This window comes from Phoca vitulina, unplaced genomic scaffold (genome assembly GCF_004348235.1).
Source record: "Phoca vitulina isolate PV1807 unplaced genomic scaffold, GSC_HSeal_1.0 scaffold6, whole genome shotgun sequence".
NCBI classification, from domain to species: Eukaryota; Metazoa; Chordata; class Mammalia; order Carnivora; family Phocidae; genus Phoca; species Phoca vitulina.
The window spans coordinates 17,554,013-17,569,175 of record NW_022589709.1 but is presented as its reverse complement, the minus strand read 5'-3'; the positions used below and the strand labels follow the sequence as shown (position 1 = coordinate 17,569,175).

General features: G+C 44.6%; 1 protein-coding gene across 1 annotated transcript in view; it reads right to left on the bottom strand.

Moving 5' to 3' along the window:
- NSG2 (neuronal vesicle trafficking associated 2) overlaps positions 1-15,163 on the bottom strand; it is a 54,363-nt gene that overhangs the window by 30,074 nt on the left and 9,126 nt on the right. Inside the window, exon 3 of the mRNA XM_032403742.1 lies at positions 7,603-7,686. Within this exon, the coding sequence (XP_032259633.1) occupies positions 7,603-7,686 (84 nt within the window). The remainder of the gene's footprint in view (positions 1-7,602; positions 7,687-15,163) is intronic.

Sequence of the window (15,163 nt, the reverse complement as noted above, 5' to 3'; positions counted from 1 at the left end):
AATATTCACTAAACTCTAGCAGCCTTCTTGTACATCCAATGTATTAACTAGTCACTTGCTTTATTGCAGCATTTACTTACCAGTGTTTGTTTGAATCAACAAGCATGAGAAGTCAGCAATTAAAAGCAGCTTCAGTTATTGAGCTATAGAGTGGTCACTGAGCCACCCAGACACCCAGGCCCCGACTGAAACCCTGAGCACATTCCTTCTGAGACAGCACCATGGAGGTTTTTGTTAAAAAAAAAAAAAAAAAAAAAAAGCCACATTTGCTTTTCAATGATCAATTGATAACAATATATATATTTCTGGAAGTTACTCTAACAGTACGATTCTATCAGGCCTGGAGAAAGCACCCAGACAGAAACATAGGCCACCATCTTTATTCTGATTTTCAATAAAACCCTAGCCAGAAATGTAATAATAAACATCAAATATGATCAAGGCCTTTCTCTACCAAGTACTCAAATGCAAATTCTTTCCTTCCCTGCCAGATAATGACTCTGTTCTTAACCCAGCAGGCAATGTTTTTAATAACTCACCTAGAATGTTCCTCAGAATAAAAAAATTTAAAAAAAAAATAGGAGAGCAATAAAAACCAAGACAACAGATAATAAAGTAAAATGTCTTATCTCCATTTGCTGTTGTCAGCAAAGATTAGAATCCCATCCAAGGAAGGCAGCCCCTGGGGTTTTGATGAAAAATTGGCAGAAGCAAATGGCAAAGGTATAAATGGGGTCTCACCTCCCTTGGAATGTGGCATCAAGAATAAGACATTTATGAGAATGTGTCATCGTCAAGAAGCTTAGGAACAGAGATAAAGCCCTGATTTTAAATAAAGATATTGAAAACGAGGCAGCCAGAGCTCTGGGGTTATTCAAATGCGGAGTTTCTCAGTCAGCCAGGTGGATTTTTTTGTTTACTTGTGCACCTGTTCATTCAGTTATTGAAGGCATCTTTTAGTTCCTAACGTGGCCAGGCGCTGGCTAGGCTCTTGAGGTGCAAAGATGAAGGAGACACCATTCCAATCCCAAGTCAGTGCAAGACATGGCAGGTAAGTCCATGACGCCAACACCGTGTAACCGGTGCTAGAATAGAGGCTCGTACAGCAGGTGCAGGAAACCAAGGAGGAAGGACAGACCATGTGGGCAAGCCAGCAAGACCGCACAGGCCAGGGGCCATTTGGGTTGGGTGTTGAAGGGTGAGTATGGACTATGCCCATTGAAGGCAGGAAAGGCATTCCAGCTGGAAGGCACAGCACGAAGAAAGACAGGGAGGCATACTGTGTACAGTGTCATAAGGGAAGTGCTTTGGGCGGTCAGAGTGCTTGTGGGAGAGGCAGGTGAGCTGTGGAGCTGCAGAGGACTTTAAAGGGGGCAAAGCCCTCATGGGATCTGCGCTTTAGGAAGAGTCCTCCTCTGGAGTGGTGAGAAGAATGGACAGGAGCCTGAGAAAGGAGGCAGAGGGACCCAGGATGAGGCTGGGTGATGAGAGGTTGGGTGAACAGAGAAGAAGGTACAGTTATTGGAGACTTTCAGGAGGGAGAGGGGCCTGGACTCTGCCGGCTTTTACACGTGGTACTTGAGCCTGGCGAGGCTGGTTCCAGGGCTGCCCCATACCTTTTCCCATGTTGGTGGGGCGGGGGGGACGCTAGTGGAGCAGAGGCCTGAGACGGAGTACCAAGGCCCCAGACAGAAGGGAAGGAGGAAAGGAACAACCGGCAGGTAAATTGGCTCAGCAACATCCCCAGAGAGCTACTCACTGGTAGCCCAGCTCCCATTCCACTGCAAGCAGCCTTGCCTGACTGCTGAGCCCCTGCGTAGGGCCTGGGAGCCCAGCCCAGCCACACAGCCTCCTGGTGTGGAACTTGGGGGAAGCACCAGGCTCTCTGAGCCTGTTTCCCTTGCCTGTAAGTGGGGTGATGAGCTCACCAGCCCCGCATGCTGGGATCACTCAATGAGAGAGCATACATAAGGCATCAATCACAGGTCAGGAGCAGAGCAGGAATCCAAAAGAACTGAGTGGATCACAGCGGGTAGATGAAATAGTGAAAAAGCAAAGCCTTATAATGTTAGGCCTAAAGTTTCAACTGGACTTTTGTTTATTTTGTGTGATTTGTTCGTTGTTCCTTGTTTTTTTTTAGTAATAGCCCACAGACCCCTATTCTCTAAGAATTACTAGCCCTCCCACTTCCAGTCCTCCCCCACCTGGCTTCCTGGTAATGTGTCCGTTTGCCTGACAAGAATGGTGAGTTCTGGTCCCTTACCACTTATGCATCCTTGCCATTCTGACTTCTCCCACTGACTGTGTTCTGGGTCCGATCTGCAGACATTCCCCTACTTGAGCTTGCCCGGGCCATAGCCACCAGAGTCAGACTTTCTGGACCCCAAATCGGGCTGTGGTCAGAGACGAATACTGAGGCAGTCCCATAAGACTGGGGCTCCAGTGGACACACACCAGACACCCACTCTATGCCAGGCCCCGTGCTGGGAACTGGAGACACGTGGGTAGGCCAGAAGTGACCTTGCCCTCCAGGGACCAGAGGCTGGGGGCAGGTCTGCAGATACAGGAGCAGCGGCATTCAAGGCCCCATGTGACCTGCAGAGCCAAGAGGAGGCACCAAACCCAGCTGAGAGGATCAGGGGAAGCATCCCAGAGGAGCTGATCCTATAGGCACAGTATAGCTGAGAAGGTGGCCAGAATGTTCTTGACGAATCCACATTTGTGAGCTCCTCCAGAGCAAGGATTTTGTCTTATGCATCTTTGTGTCTCCCAGCAACAGGCACTTGGACCAGCCCAGAACAAATATTAATAAAGACAAAAAAGAAAGAGGGGGAAAAAGGAAGGAAAGAAGGCAAGCCAGCCACAGAATGGGCACAGACAATGGCAAGGTGGCATGGAGGTGTGGCAGAGAAAGCTATAGCTGAGTTCCTATCTTGTTCTAACACTTCCGGGCTGAATGACCTTCGAAGCCACCTCACTTCTCTGAGCATCAAGTTCCTCATCTGTAAAATGGGGATAACAATAAGCATTGTTGTTGTTAGGCTGAAAAGTAGATTAAAAGCGTTTTTTAATAGATACCGGGATTATTCATGTTATAACCAATGTGTTGAGAAATAGCCTACAAAAAAAATTGCCTATACTCCCCAGTAGGCAAAGAGGTCACGGTAGACAGCCAGGGGCTGCCCATGAATCCTGACATTGAACTGGCCACCCTTGAACAATTCTGCATGTTTCCCCAGCCACGTTCCCAAAGGGGAAAGCCAGAAAGGGAGGCCCAGGTTTGTCTCAACCAACAGACAAAAGCTGGCTAATTAGGCAGGAAACTAAGAACCCAGGAGGAAGAAAGGGGATCTGAACAGGAAGGAAATAAGATGATCATTCATTAAGATCTAAAGTGTGCCAAGGACTTACACTATTTGTTATGTCCACAGTGTGTCTTGGTTTATTGATGAGGAATCAGGAGCTCAGAAAGGTGAAGGGACTTTCCCAAGGTCATGGAGCTAAGAGGTGACAGAGATGTGATCTCAGCTTCCCAGGTCATTCTAGCCCCAAGGCCCTAGAACAACCTCTCATCAACCTAACACAGTGGCCTCCAAATGAAAAACTCAGTTCCTTCTCACACCAGCTTGGGGGACAACCAGGTCTGACAGCATGGCCAGATACAACAGCACCCTGCACCGACCAGCACCCTGCACAGACCAGCACCCTGCACCGACCAGCACCCTGCACAGACCAGCACCCTGCACCGACCAGCACCCTGCACAGACCGGCACCCTGCACCAACCGGCACCCTGCACCGACCGGCACCCTGCACAGACCGGTACCCTGCACAGACCGGCACCCTGCACAGACCGGCACCCTGCACCGACCGGCACCCTGCACCGACCGGCACCCTGCACAGACCGGCACCCTGCACCGACCGGCACCCTGCACCGACCGGCACCCTGCACCGACCAGCACCCTGCACAGCGCCTTCCACGGCAAAATGAGCTTTAGAGGAACACTCAGCTCCCAAGACTAAGAAAGAAGGAAGGGCTCCTCTCTGCATGCTACTGTTTTCTTAAATAGCCTGCTGAACACTTTCTCAAGTCTGTGACCTCTCACAAGAGCTTTCTTGGTTTTAGAAAAGACAAAAAGTCCAGGCAATTCTTTCAGCCAGCCTTTCTCACTTCATTGCCCCGCCACTCTCTCCTCTCATTCTCTCTTATGTGGCTTTGAGCCGCTCTGTCTAGATCAGCTCTGAAATGTGAAGTCATAAGCCTTTCCACCTCTGTGAGGGTATTGGAATAAGGGACAGATGCATCTTTGCCATCCCCATAGTTACCTCCTCCATGAGCAGTATCCTTGGGAAGTAGCCCAGCCACTGTTTACCAGCACCACACTCTCTAAGACTAACTGGGAATTCTGACTTCCAGCCCTGGTTCTCCAGCACAGAGCTCCATCCTGAGCCCCAGGCCATTTACATACAAGGGTGACCAGACCACCATTCATGGCCCATATGCTCCAGGCACCTCTCACTCAATGCATGCCCCCAACCTAGGTCCCCCAGTTTCTCCATTAGTGGACAGAGTCCTCCTGCCCAGCCAGCCAAGCCAAACACCAAGGAGTCCCCCTTTTCCCACCAGGAACAAGTCCTATAAATTCTATCTTCAAAACAGACCACTTGCGCCCCAAGCCTTGTTGCAGCCAACAGCTCAGACCCTCAGACTCTCCCACAAAGCCTCCTCCCAGGTCCTCGAGCCACCCTCACCGCAACAGATATATCCTCCACACAACCCAGAGGCAGCTCTCTTTAAGAAAGCAAAAAAAGGCTAATGAATGCTCACAACTTTACATAAACAAACGGATTTCCTCCATTCCTCCCATTTTGTTCCTAGTGGCAGGGTCCTCTGCCCACCCCTGACACCCATGCTGACAAAGGACTGCTGCCCCCAAACCCAACACCCTTCCTTCTTGACCCCCAGGACTAATCGAGTCAAGCTGCCTGGGGGGGCTTCTGCAGCCCCAGACCCTGACTGAGCCCCTCCTTTTCTCTTCGTTGACTCACTTCTGTTCTGTTCGAATGGGGAGTGACCCACCACGACAGGTGGCGTGGCTGAACAGAAAGGTCGCTCTGGCTCAGCTCTGAGCCCCGGCCCTGCTACTTGCTGGCTAGAGGAGCAGATCACGTCACTGCTCCGAGCCATGGCTCCCCTTCGAGAAATGGAGGATTACATCAGTCTCTCAGGGGCTTGTGGGCAGTAAATATGATTAAATAGCAACATCACCAAAAGTGGTCAAAGAAGAGGAAAATATCATCCAACATCACCGCTGTAACATGGCCACAGAGGGCATATACTGATACATTCTTGCCATGTCTTTTTCCCTCTGTTTACTTGTGGGTTTTTGCATAGTTCCAGTCCTGGAAAACACACAATTTGAATCCTTGCTTTCTTCACTCAACTTTCCCTCTGAAGTATTTGCCCAAATTATTGTGTCTTCATAGCTATCATTGTAAAGCAACTGATAAATAAGGAATAATTCCATCAGAAGCTTGTAACACTGAAGTATTTTCCAGATTATTGTGTGTCTGCATAACCATCATTGTAAAGCGACTGATAAATAAGGAATAATTCCATCAGAAGCTTGTAACACTCTATTTGGTAAAAAAAAAAAAGAAATTAATAATCCTACTTTTTTTCTGATTATCAAAATCATGCATGCTCATATCAAATTTGGAAAGCACGGGAAAATACAAAGAGATGAAAATATTGCAGAAGCCCATAATTCTGAGTAAATGAAATACTTTCTGAGAGAAAGGGAACCCTGAGAAACTGCTAAAATAATCCATCATATGGCTGTGGTCTTATCTACAGAATCACGAGGAAGTTGTTGAAAATATAGCATTATTTCCAATACTTTGATGTTCTAAATAACGTTGCAGTAAACGTTCTTGTACGTGAATCTGGGCGTATTTCTAATTGTCTCCGCTGCCAGGAGAACAGGTCAGCTTACTCTCTGGCCCTGTGCATATACTTTATGCACCAAGGTACCCTCGCCTTCCCCTTGAAGCTCTGATCAGGCTCATTCTTGTGGGCATGCAGTTCAGGCCAGGTCCATATTCACGGGGCCTACACTGTGAGCCAGACACTGAAGTTACAGCCAAAAATACGAGCAGCCCCTGTCCTCAAAGAGGGCATCAGCATCCAGGGAGCTCCCACACTCCAAGGGATGCATACAGAGGGGCCACACTCCCTCTCAGGCTCACACACCCAGCGGCTCTAACCCAGATTTAACAGGGAGATAGGGAGGGACGGGAACAGACCAACATGTTTATCCATGTACACATTCCAACCAAGGGCTGTTTTCACTTTCAAAGCCCCCAGTCACAGCTGATACTGAAGAGCTACTGTTCTTTTGTATTTATCATGTACAGATCATAGTGCTCTGCATGTCTTCTGCACTTGACCCTCACAGTGACCCTACTATTACCTCCATCTGATACATGAGGTTTGCGGACTTGCCGTGGCCACTTGGCCTGGTATAAAGTGGAAACAGGGCTCATACCCAGCCAGACTGCTCCAATATCCATCTAAAGAACCACTTTGTTCTAGTTAAATCATGGCCGATTTTGCCTCCTAAATATCTTTTAAGTCTTTCCATGTCTCTCTATCTGCTCACCATTCTTGTTGGAGCCACCATCTCTTTCTACTTGGACGATTGCAGTAGCCTAATAGTCTCCAAACATTCCTTCTTTCCCGCTACAGTCCACTGGCCACATAAAAGCCAGTGTACTTTATTTAAAACTCAATTAAATCATGTCTCTTCCCTTCTTGAAGTCCTTCCGAGGCTTCCTTTATGCTTCTAGCATAAAATCCAAATTCCTCCATAGAGTCTACACAGCCTAGAATTGTCTGCTTTCTGCCCACTTCTCCTGTCTCATATCTGCCTACTCCCTGCCCCCTTCTAAGAGCCTAGCCTCACTGCCCGTATTCTTATTCAGAGTTGGGACCAGCTTCAGGGCCTTTACACAAGTTGTGCTCTTCTCAGCTTCCTAAGTGACTTCTCCAGGGCACTTCCCTCAAGTTCCTCCCTTCATCCTTGGAGAGCATGCTTCATGACTCCTTCATCACAGTGATATATATTTATCAGCCCTCCTAGTGACTGCTCACCAAGAAATAGAAGGTCAACCATTTGGGTTTTTTCCACTAAGAAGTCAGGTTTTTCTTCCCCTTTGTCTTTTTTGTATTTTGTTACAACCATCCACTGACTAAAATTTGAGGGCTTTCTTTTTTTTTATATACATTTCCATCATATTTCCTGGAGATTGTGATGGAAAGGTAGAGAGATGGGGACAGGGGGAAAAAGAAGAAAGGAGGCACATTCATCAATTATCAAATTATCTGAGCATTCCAGAGCAGAAGAGAGCATAAATAGTCCTCCGGAGGCAGAGCTTTTGTTATTTGATTAGACTCAGTGAGCCAGATAGTGTGGCCTCAAGAAATCCTCCAGAAATAGCCTCTATCATTTCCCACTCCCCAGTAGCACCTGCTTTACTAGCGCGGGGAGTCTTGAGCTGGCTGAAGCCAGCCTTAGCTTTACAATTTGTGTAAAGAAACTGACCGTAAATTCGGCGATTTTCGGCACCCGAAACTTCCCTTTGTTCTTCTGTTCAGGCTGATATTCTGTTCTTGTCTTCACAATCACCTGAAATGTTCAACGAGTGTTAGCACAACTGGAGACTTGAACTGCTTCTTTTTTTCTTTTCTTTTTCTCAGTAGCTAGAATTTTTATACATTGCATAAAGATCAGAAAATAAAGAACTTCCTTCTCAAACATACAAGAAAGTAGAAAATTCAAATTACCCATACTTCCCCATGCCAACAGAGACAACCATAAGTGACAATTTGGTTCGCACCTTTCCAGATGTTTTTATATGCATACATATGCATATATTAGATATATGTGTGCTATTTATATAAACATCTTTCTTTTTATGTGACAGATTCATACTTCATGAATTATAACCTACTTTAAACATACAATATATTAACATATATTTATGTAGACAAATACACAATTGTATTTTGCCTTTTGATGAAGCATAATATTTCACTGTATGCATACACTACAGTGAATCCGATGAGTCTCTATTGTTGAACATTTAAGTTGTTTCCACAGTTTGGGTTATGTAAACAAGTTATGATGAACATCTTGTAGCTCAACCTTTATATATATATACTTGATTCCAATTTGACTTAGGCACTTGCACAGAGAAAAACATAAAGGTCTTTGAATCTCTTGTACCATCTTGTTTTTCTAAAGTCTGAATATTTTGCAGAGGTGGTTAATATCTTATCAAGATATGCTGTCAACCTGCCAAGACATTTCTGGAACTCCATCCCACTGTGTAGGCAAAGTGAAAGAAAAAAAGAACCTGACAGATAATCAATAACCATGGCCAAGTGCCACAGTGTCAAGGGGAACACAGAAGCTGTCTGAGACTCAGGGCCTCACCTGTAAAATATGGGCAATAATCATAATCATTATCCCTATTTCATAAGCTTGTTTTGAGGGTTAAATGAGATGAAAATGGGTAATATTTTTGGAATTATTTATTATGTGCCAGAACTAGATCAAGCACTTCATAAGCCTTTATCTACATACCACTACTATTTCCAGTCTTCGGATAAGGAAACTGAAGCTCAGAGATACTAAGTCACTTGTCCAAGGTCACTCAGCTAAAAGGAAGCTGCCTTCTAACCATGATCACTCTTACTTCTCACTGGAGCTTAAATTAACTGAAACTTCACTGAAAACTCCCACCACGTTTTCCTGGAGACAGTAGTCAAGTGTACTGACTCAAGCAAAAAATTCTCCTATGAAGAATATTCTTTAAGTCTGTAAGGCATGCCATTAACTAAATGTAGCTCAAAAAGGAAAGGATGGAGAAAGGACTACTATTACTGAACATTGCCTGTGTGGCACTTACATATGCTGGTTAAGGAGGCTCGGCGACCAGCCCATCTAACACTTCTCTTCCTCCCCATGACCTAGAACCCAAAATTTGCAGATGTCAGTCTGCTCTTGTGTCCTGCCCCTCTCTGTAGTCTGCTCCTCCAAACAATGGAAGTGAGCCTTGGCTCCTTCAAATAGGGAAGTAGGGCAGCCAAATAAGGGTGACGGTCTTTTGGGAGGTGGGGTGGGTTGTTCTGTTATTTTTATTTTCTTTCTACCTCCTATTCCAAAGAATAGGAAAGCAGAAGCTTCTTTGGCACAGGTAATAAAAATAAGTCTCATGCTCTGCAAATTTACCATATAGCAGGCACGGAACATTTGACATGCATATCTCACTAATTCCATGCTGTGGAGCAGACACTGATACTGTCAGTGCTGTAGGAAGGTGTAAGGGTATGTGCTGGGTTTGAACACTAGCTCCACTCCTAAGCCTTCTGTGTCTTTGTTTTCTCCTCTATAAAATGGGACAATAACCATAAATATCTCATTGGGTTGTTGTGAGGCTTAAATGAGTTAATAGAAGATAAGCACTCAAACCATTCATTCAAAAACAAATGTTTATTTGCACACTGCCTCTGAGTGCTGCCAAATTTTCTTCCATGGATGTTCAAAGCAGATGTGGAATGGAGCCTGGCCTGCACTTGTCAGCCTGCAGGTCCTCCCTACCCAGTCCAACAAGAGCAACACAAGGGCTTCTCAAGAACAATGCTGTTCAAGCATGCTCCTGACCTCCTGTCTAGAAAAAAAAAAAAAAGGTAGGGAGTGATGGATGAATAGAAATATCCTGGGTGAGGGGAGCCTGGGTGGCTCAGTTGGTTAAGCGTCTGCCTTCAGTTCAGGTCATGATCCCAGGGTCCTGGGATCGAATCCCGCATTGAGCTCCCTGCTCAGTGGGGACCCTGCTTCTCTCTCTCTCTCTCTACCCCTCACTCATGCTTTCCCTCACTCTCACTTTCTCTCTCTCAAATAAATAAATAAAATCTTAAAAAAAAAAAAATTTCGTCATAACAGACTAGAGAAAGCATCTCCTACTGGCCTTGAAGAAATACGCTGACTTGTTACAAGAAGACTATGCAGCTGGAAGGCAGACTCTAGATGCTGAAAGTGACCTCAGCTGACAGCCCGTCACTCAAGAAGATGGGGACTTCAGTCCTACAACCACAAGTAACTGAATACTGCCAACAACCTCAGCAGGCTTGGAAGAGGACCCTGAGTGCCAGACGAGAAGGCAGCCTGGCCAACACCTTGACTTCAGACCCGTGAGACCCCAAGCAGAGAACACAGCTAACCTGTGCCCCAACTTCTGACCTACAAAAACTGCAAGATAATATATTTGTGTAGTTTTAAGCCATTACATTTTTGGAAATTTATTGTACAACGATAGAAAACTGATATGCTTTCCCACACTGCCAAGTCCATCTCAACCAACAACCATCTTTTGGGTTGATCTGTTTGCGGCTAGATCCTTAGCCATCAGATCTCAGGTGTTTACACATCACAGAGGAAATGTTAAGAAGCATTTGCTTCTTAGTCCTTCCCTCTGCCCCTCAATTTCTATAAACATTTTTTCCAAAGCTTCTCAAAAAGCTCAAAATTATTTTCATCATTCCATATAAATTTAAAAGACCCTATGCATAGCCGACATTTTGAGACAGGTGACAGAACTTTAAAAATATTACTGTCGGAATAACATTCTAAATACCATATTAAACATTTTGTGGTTGCTTCCCTGGCATCCATTTAGATCAAAAGTCCCCAGATATTCCTTTTGGGAACCCACTGCTGCCCCTTTGTGTGGCAGCCATGTGATTTGGTGGGATTGATGACTCCCTTCATGATAGGAATGGTAGGGTAAGCCAATCAGGGCCTACTATCCTCTTGATCACAAAATATGATTGGCTCAAGATTAGGACCAATGAGATATGAGGCAATATTGACTAGGGACTTGGGGAAAGAAGCCTCCTTGCTCTTTATGGGTGTTCCTCAAAGAGCATGCTCTTCCTCTGGCTGGTGTGGTGAGGACTTGAGTTCTGAAACTTCTGTAGAGATTGTTGTCACAATAAGGAGGAGCCAAGATGAAGACAAAGGTGGCATATGAAGGAGAGCAGAGCTAAGAGGAACCTACAGAAATGGAGATGGGCCCTGACGACACACTGCCCTCTGGATCACACCTTGCCTAAAGTTCACATTGAACTCTGCAGTTATAGGGGCCAATATATACTCTTTGGGCCTTCATCCAATTTGGATTAGGTTTTCTGTTACCTGAGATAAAAAGCTCTAGCTGATAAAAAATATGTTCCAAGAAAAATGAACTGAAAAGCTATTAGAATTTAGTAAGACGGCCAAATAGTAAATAAGCATAAAAAAATCAGATTTTTTTGGCACCAGCAAAAAAAAAAAAAAAAAACACCTCAAAATATAATGGATCCTCCAAAACATACAAATAAAATGTTCATGGCCACTTTTTTCATAATATCCCTGAACTGAGAACAATCTAAAAGTCCATTAATAGGAGAATGCATAAATTATGGTTTATTCATAAAATGGAATGCCACACACATGGGTGAATCTTACAGACACTACCTTGAACAAAATCTGACACAAAATATTTTTGTATATTATATGATTTCATTTATATCAAGTTCAAAATATATATAGAGAATTTATATATTATTTTATATAATTTATATATAATATTTATAATAAATACATAAATAACATGTAATATTTATAAGTATATATATACTATTTCTTTTTAAAGTATCCCGTTTACCATTTGCAGTAATGGTGGGGGTGCTGAGTTTAGGCAGAGTTGAGGTCATAGCCCTCCTTCAAATCCATGTCCTGCTTTGCCCTAAACTCCTATGACAGGCTGCTTATGCCCTGAGTGACTTTCTAATGAAAGGGGTTCTTTTTGGTTTTGGAGCCCCATTTCTCAAACTACCAAGTTCAAACACAGGCCACAGGTCAGGTGGGTACCTGACCCAGGCTGGTCCTCAGTCTTCTCCTCTCTTTAGCTAAGCCACATTTTCCCCAAAAGCAACCCAGGTTGCTTAATATTTTACCATTGCCCCTAAGGAAATGTTAGTTCATTAGAACCCCATCACCACATCAAAAGCAGGTCTTTGCCCATTTGCCTAGAACAAGAACAGACAGTCCTGGCCTCTTCTCTGACCTCTCACTGGTAGGCTTGTTTGCTCCCTACCCCTTGAAATGCCCTTCTCCCTTGGGTCCATGGCCATATTTCTCTTGGTTCTCTTCCTGTTCACTGACCAGCTCTCCTCAGTTTCCCTTTCAAGATCCTCCCCTTCTGCTTAACCTCTCAATGATAGAATTTCTCAGGGTGAAGTCATGGGCGCCTTCCCTCCTACACACCTCCTCTGAGTGTTCGCACTCCTATAACTTCCAAGTCCATCTTTATCCTTATAACTAAATTCAGACCTCATCCAGCATTCAGATTCCCCTACTGGACATTTGCCCTTGGACCAATCTGCCTAAATATACCATGTCCACAGCAAAGCTCTTGGGTTCCCAGATCCACCTGCCCCTTAACATTTCTTCCCCAAGCCATCCCCCCCAAATAGCAGCAATATCCATGCCAGTGCTTATGTCAAATACAGGAATTCTCCCATGACTCCTCCCTTCCCTGAACTCTCCAAATCCATTTCAGCACCAGCTCCTGCTTCTTAAAAACTTCTCTCAAATTAACACATCTGTCCAGTCACACTGCCTTCACCCTAGTCCAGAGCATTGTCATCTCTCCATGAATGGTTTCTCTGGCCAGCTTCTTGTTTCCATTCTTGCCTCCCCAAACTTAGGGAAAAGGGTTTTCTAGACCGAGGGAACAGCATATACCAGCATACATTCAGGAGACACTCAGGAGGCTGGCACATGGAGGAGCCACAGGAAGTGGTTTTGAGTGGCCAGAGCATAGGGTAGGTGAAAGTGAGGGGTAAACAGAGGCTCTGAATGCCACACCAAGCATCTTGAAGATTAACTTGAAAGCAGTGAAAATCCAAGGAAGGATTATAAACCAGAGAGTGGCTTTCCAGATGTATATTACAGGTAATGGAGAAGCCTCTGGCCACAGCGAGATACACTGGAAAGATGCAGAGAACAGGAGAAATACAACCCTACAGAGTTACTGGAATCAACCAGCTATTGGGCGTGTCATGAAATTTGGTGTTCTGTTCCCATGGAGGGGAGCCAGAAACATTTCCCTTCTATAAAAGAAGATACGGCAACAGTCGCTTTTTTTTTTTTTTTTTAGTACTATGAAGGGGAAAGCATAAGAAATGTTAGCAAATCATTAATTGTACCTTGGAGGAATCAGCTTACATAAGCAAAGAAAGAGAGAAGAGAAAATACATTTGCAAAGAAAGGCTCTATTCTCTGCAGTTGAAAAAAAAAGTGGGGAAAATGGAGCCCTGAGCTCTTGACTAATAACAGAAAGCGGTGGGGGGGGGAAGTGGAGAGAGAAGAGGAAAAATCCTTTCTATGCTTTTTATCATTTAAAGTGGGGTCTTACAAAGATTTGGAAAAATGAACCTCCAGGTTTTCAAATACCATTGTGGATTTGGGCAAAGATATAATTTGTTTTCATATTTATACATCAGTCCCCATTGTCCTGTCAGTGGCTGATATGAAGAACATAATTTAACATAATTGGCATTGTGAAAATGGGATAAATTATTCATCCCAAAAGGACCCCTAGCCTGGATATATTCTCCCTTCACTGGCAAGGCCAGATAATACATGGTGGTTCAGATGGTGCAAAGTACAGATCATAAAAATTTAAAATACTACTTCCCGGGATTATCAATAATGAAGAGGTTCCCACATGGAGAGGCCCCAGGATTGGCAAGAACAATAAATAAAAGTGCAGAAGTGCTGACAATGACCAAGATTGTATTTTTATGAGCTGCACTTGCACAGGCCAAAAATAGATCTAAGTTGGACCCTGCTGCTCATCCCTGCTGCTAAGAGAGAAGTTCAGAGCAGGACAGGGAATCTGCCGAGCACCTACTATGTGCCAGGCACTGTTCTAGGGGGTCTACTGATGTGTACTCTGTTAATTCTCATAACTCTCCTCACAACCTTCTCTCCAATCTTCATGTATCTCCTTTAAAATCATTATTATTCTCATTTTTCAAATGAGACAATTTAGCCTCAGAGAATTCATCACTTGCCTACGATCAAATGACTGGTAAGTAGTTGAACTGGTGGTTCAAACTCAAGATTACCTTGCTCTTTCCTATCATTGTTTTAAAATGGGTACCCAGGGGCGCTTGGGTGGCTCAGTTGAGTAAGCATCTGACTCTTGATTTCTGCTCAGGTCATGATCTGAAGGTCCTGGGATCCAACCCTGAGTTGGGCTCTGTGCTCAGCAGGGAGTCTGCTTGAGATTCTCTCCCTCTGCCCCTCCTCTCTCTCTCTCTGCCTCCCCAAAATAAATAAAATCTTTAAAAAATTTTAAATAAAATAAAATGGGTACCCACTGCCACTGTGCCAAAAGCTATACATCTTATATCATAGGAAACCCTCTCAATCACTCTGAAGTAAGAATGATTATCCCCATTGTACAGATGAGGAACCTGAGTCTTGGAGAGCAGAAATGACCTCATAACCTCACAAGGCCACTAAGAAGCAGAACCAAAGCTTGAATCTAAGCTTTTGGCTCAGATCCAAGTGCCACCCACTAGGAAGGTCACCATTCAAGAATTCTAACTCTGATCTTGTGGCACCTGGTACACACGAGGGGAATCCATACATACTGTTGAATGAATGAATCCCATCTGTAAAGAGATAAGGTGAAATTGACCAGATGGGGCCTGAATACTTAGTTGGGAACTTTCTCCCATTTCCCTTGCTCACCTCTCAACCCATAGTCCATCTTTTTGGGTTTGAGTCTCTTCTCTTTCTCTGGGCCCTCAAAGCTTGGTAAGGGCCCAGAACACAGGGTAAAATGTCAGTGCTCAGAGGACATTAACGGTAGTGTTGTCCAACCCTATCAACTCACAGATGGGGAGATGGGAGCCCAGAGAGGGGAAGGTATTTGCTACAGGTCACACCACAAGACTGGGTCAGAAGCGGGACTCTAGTAAGGGCCTGCTCATTCCCAGTCTAGGGCTCTTTCCATGGGATCAGGTCTCTTTTCCTTGCTGGG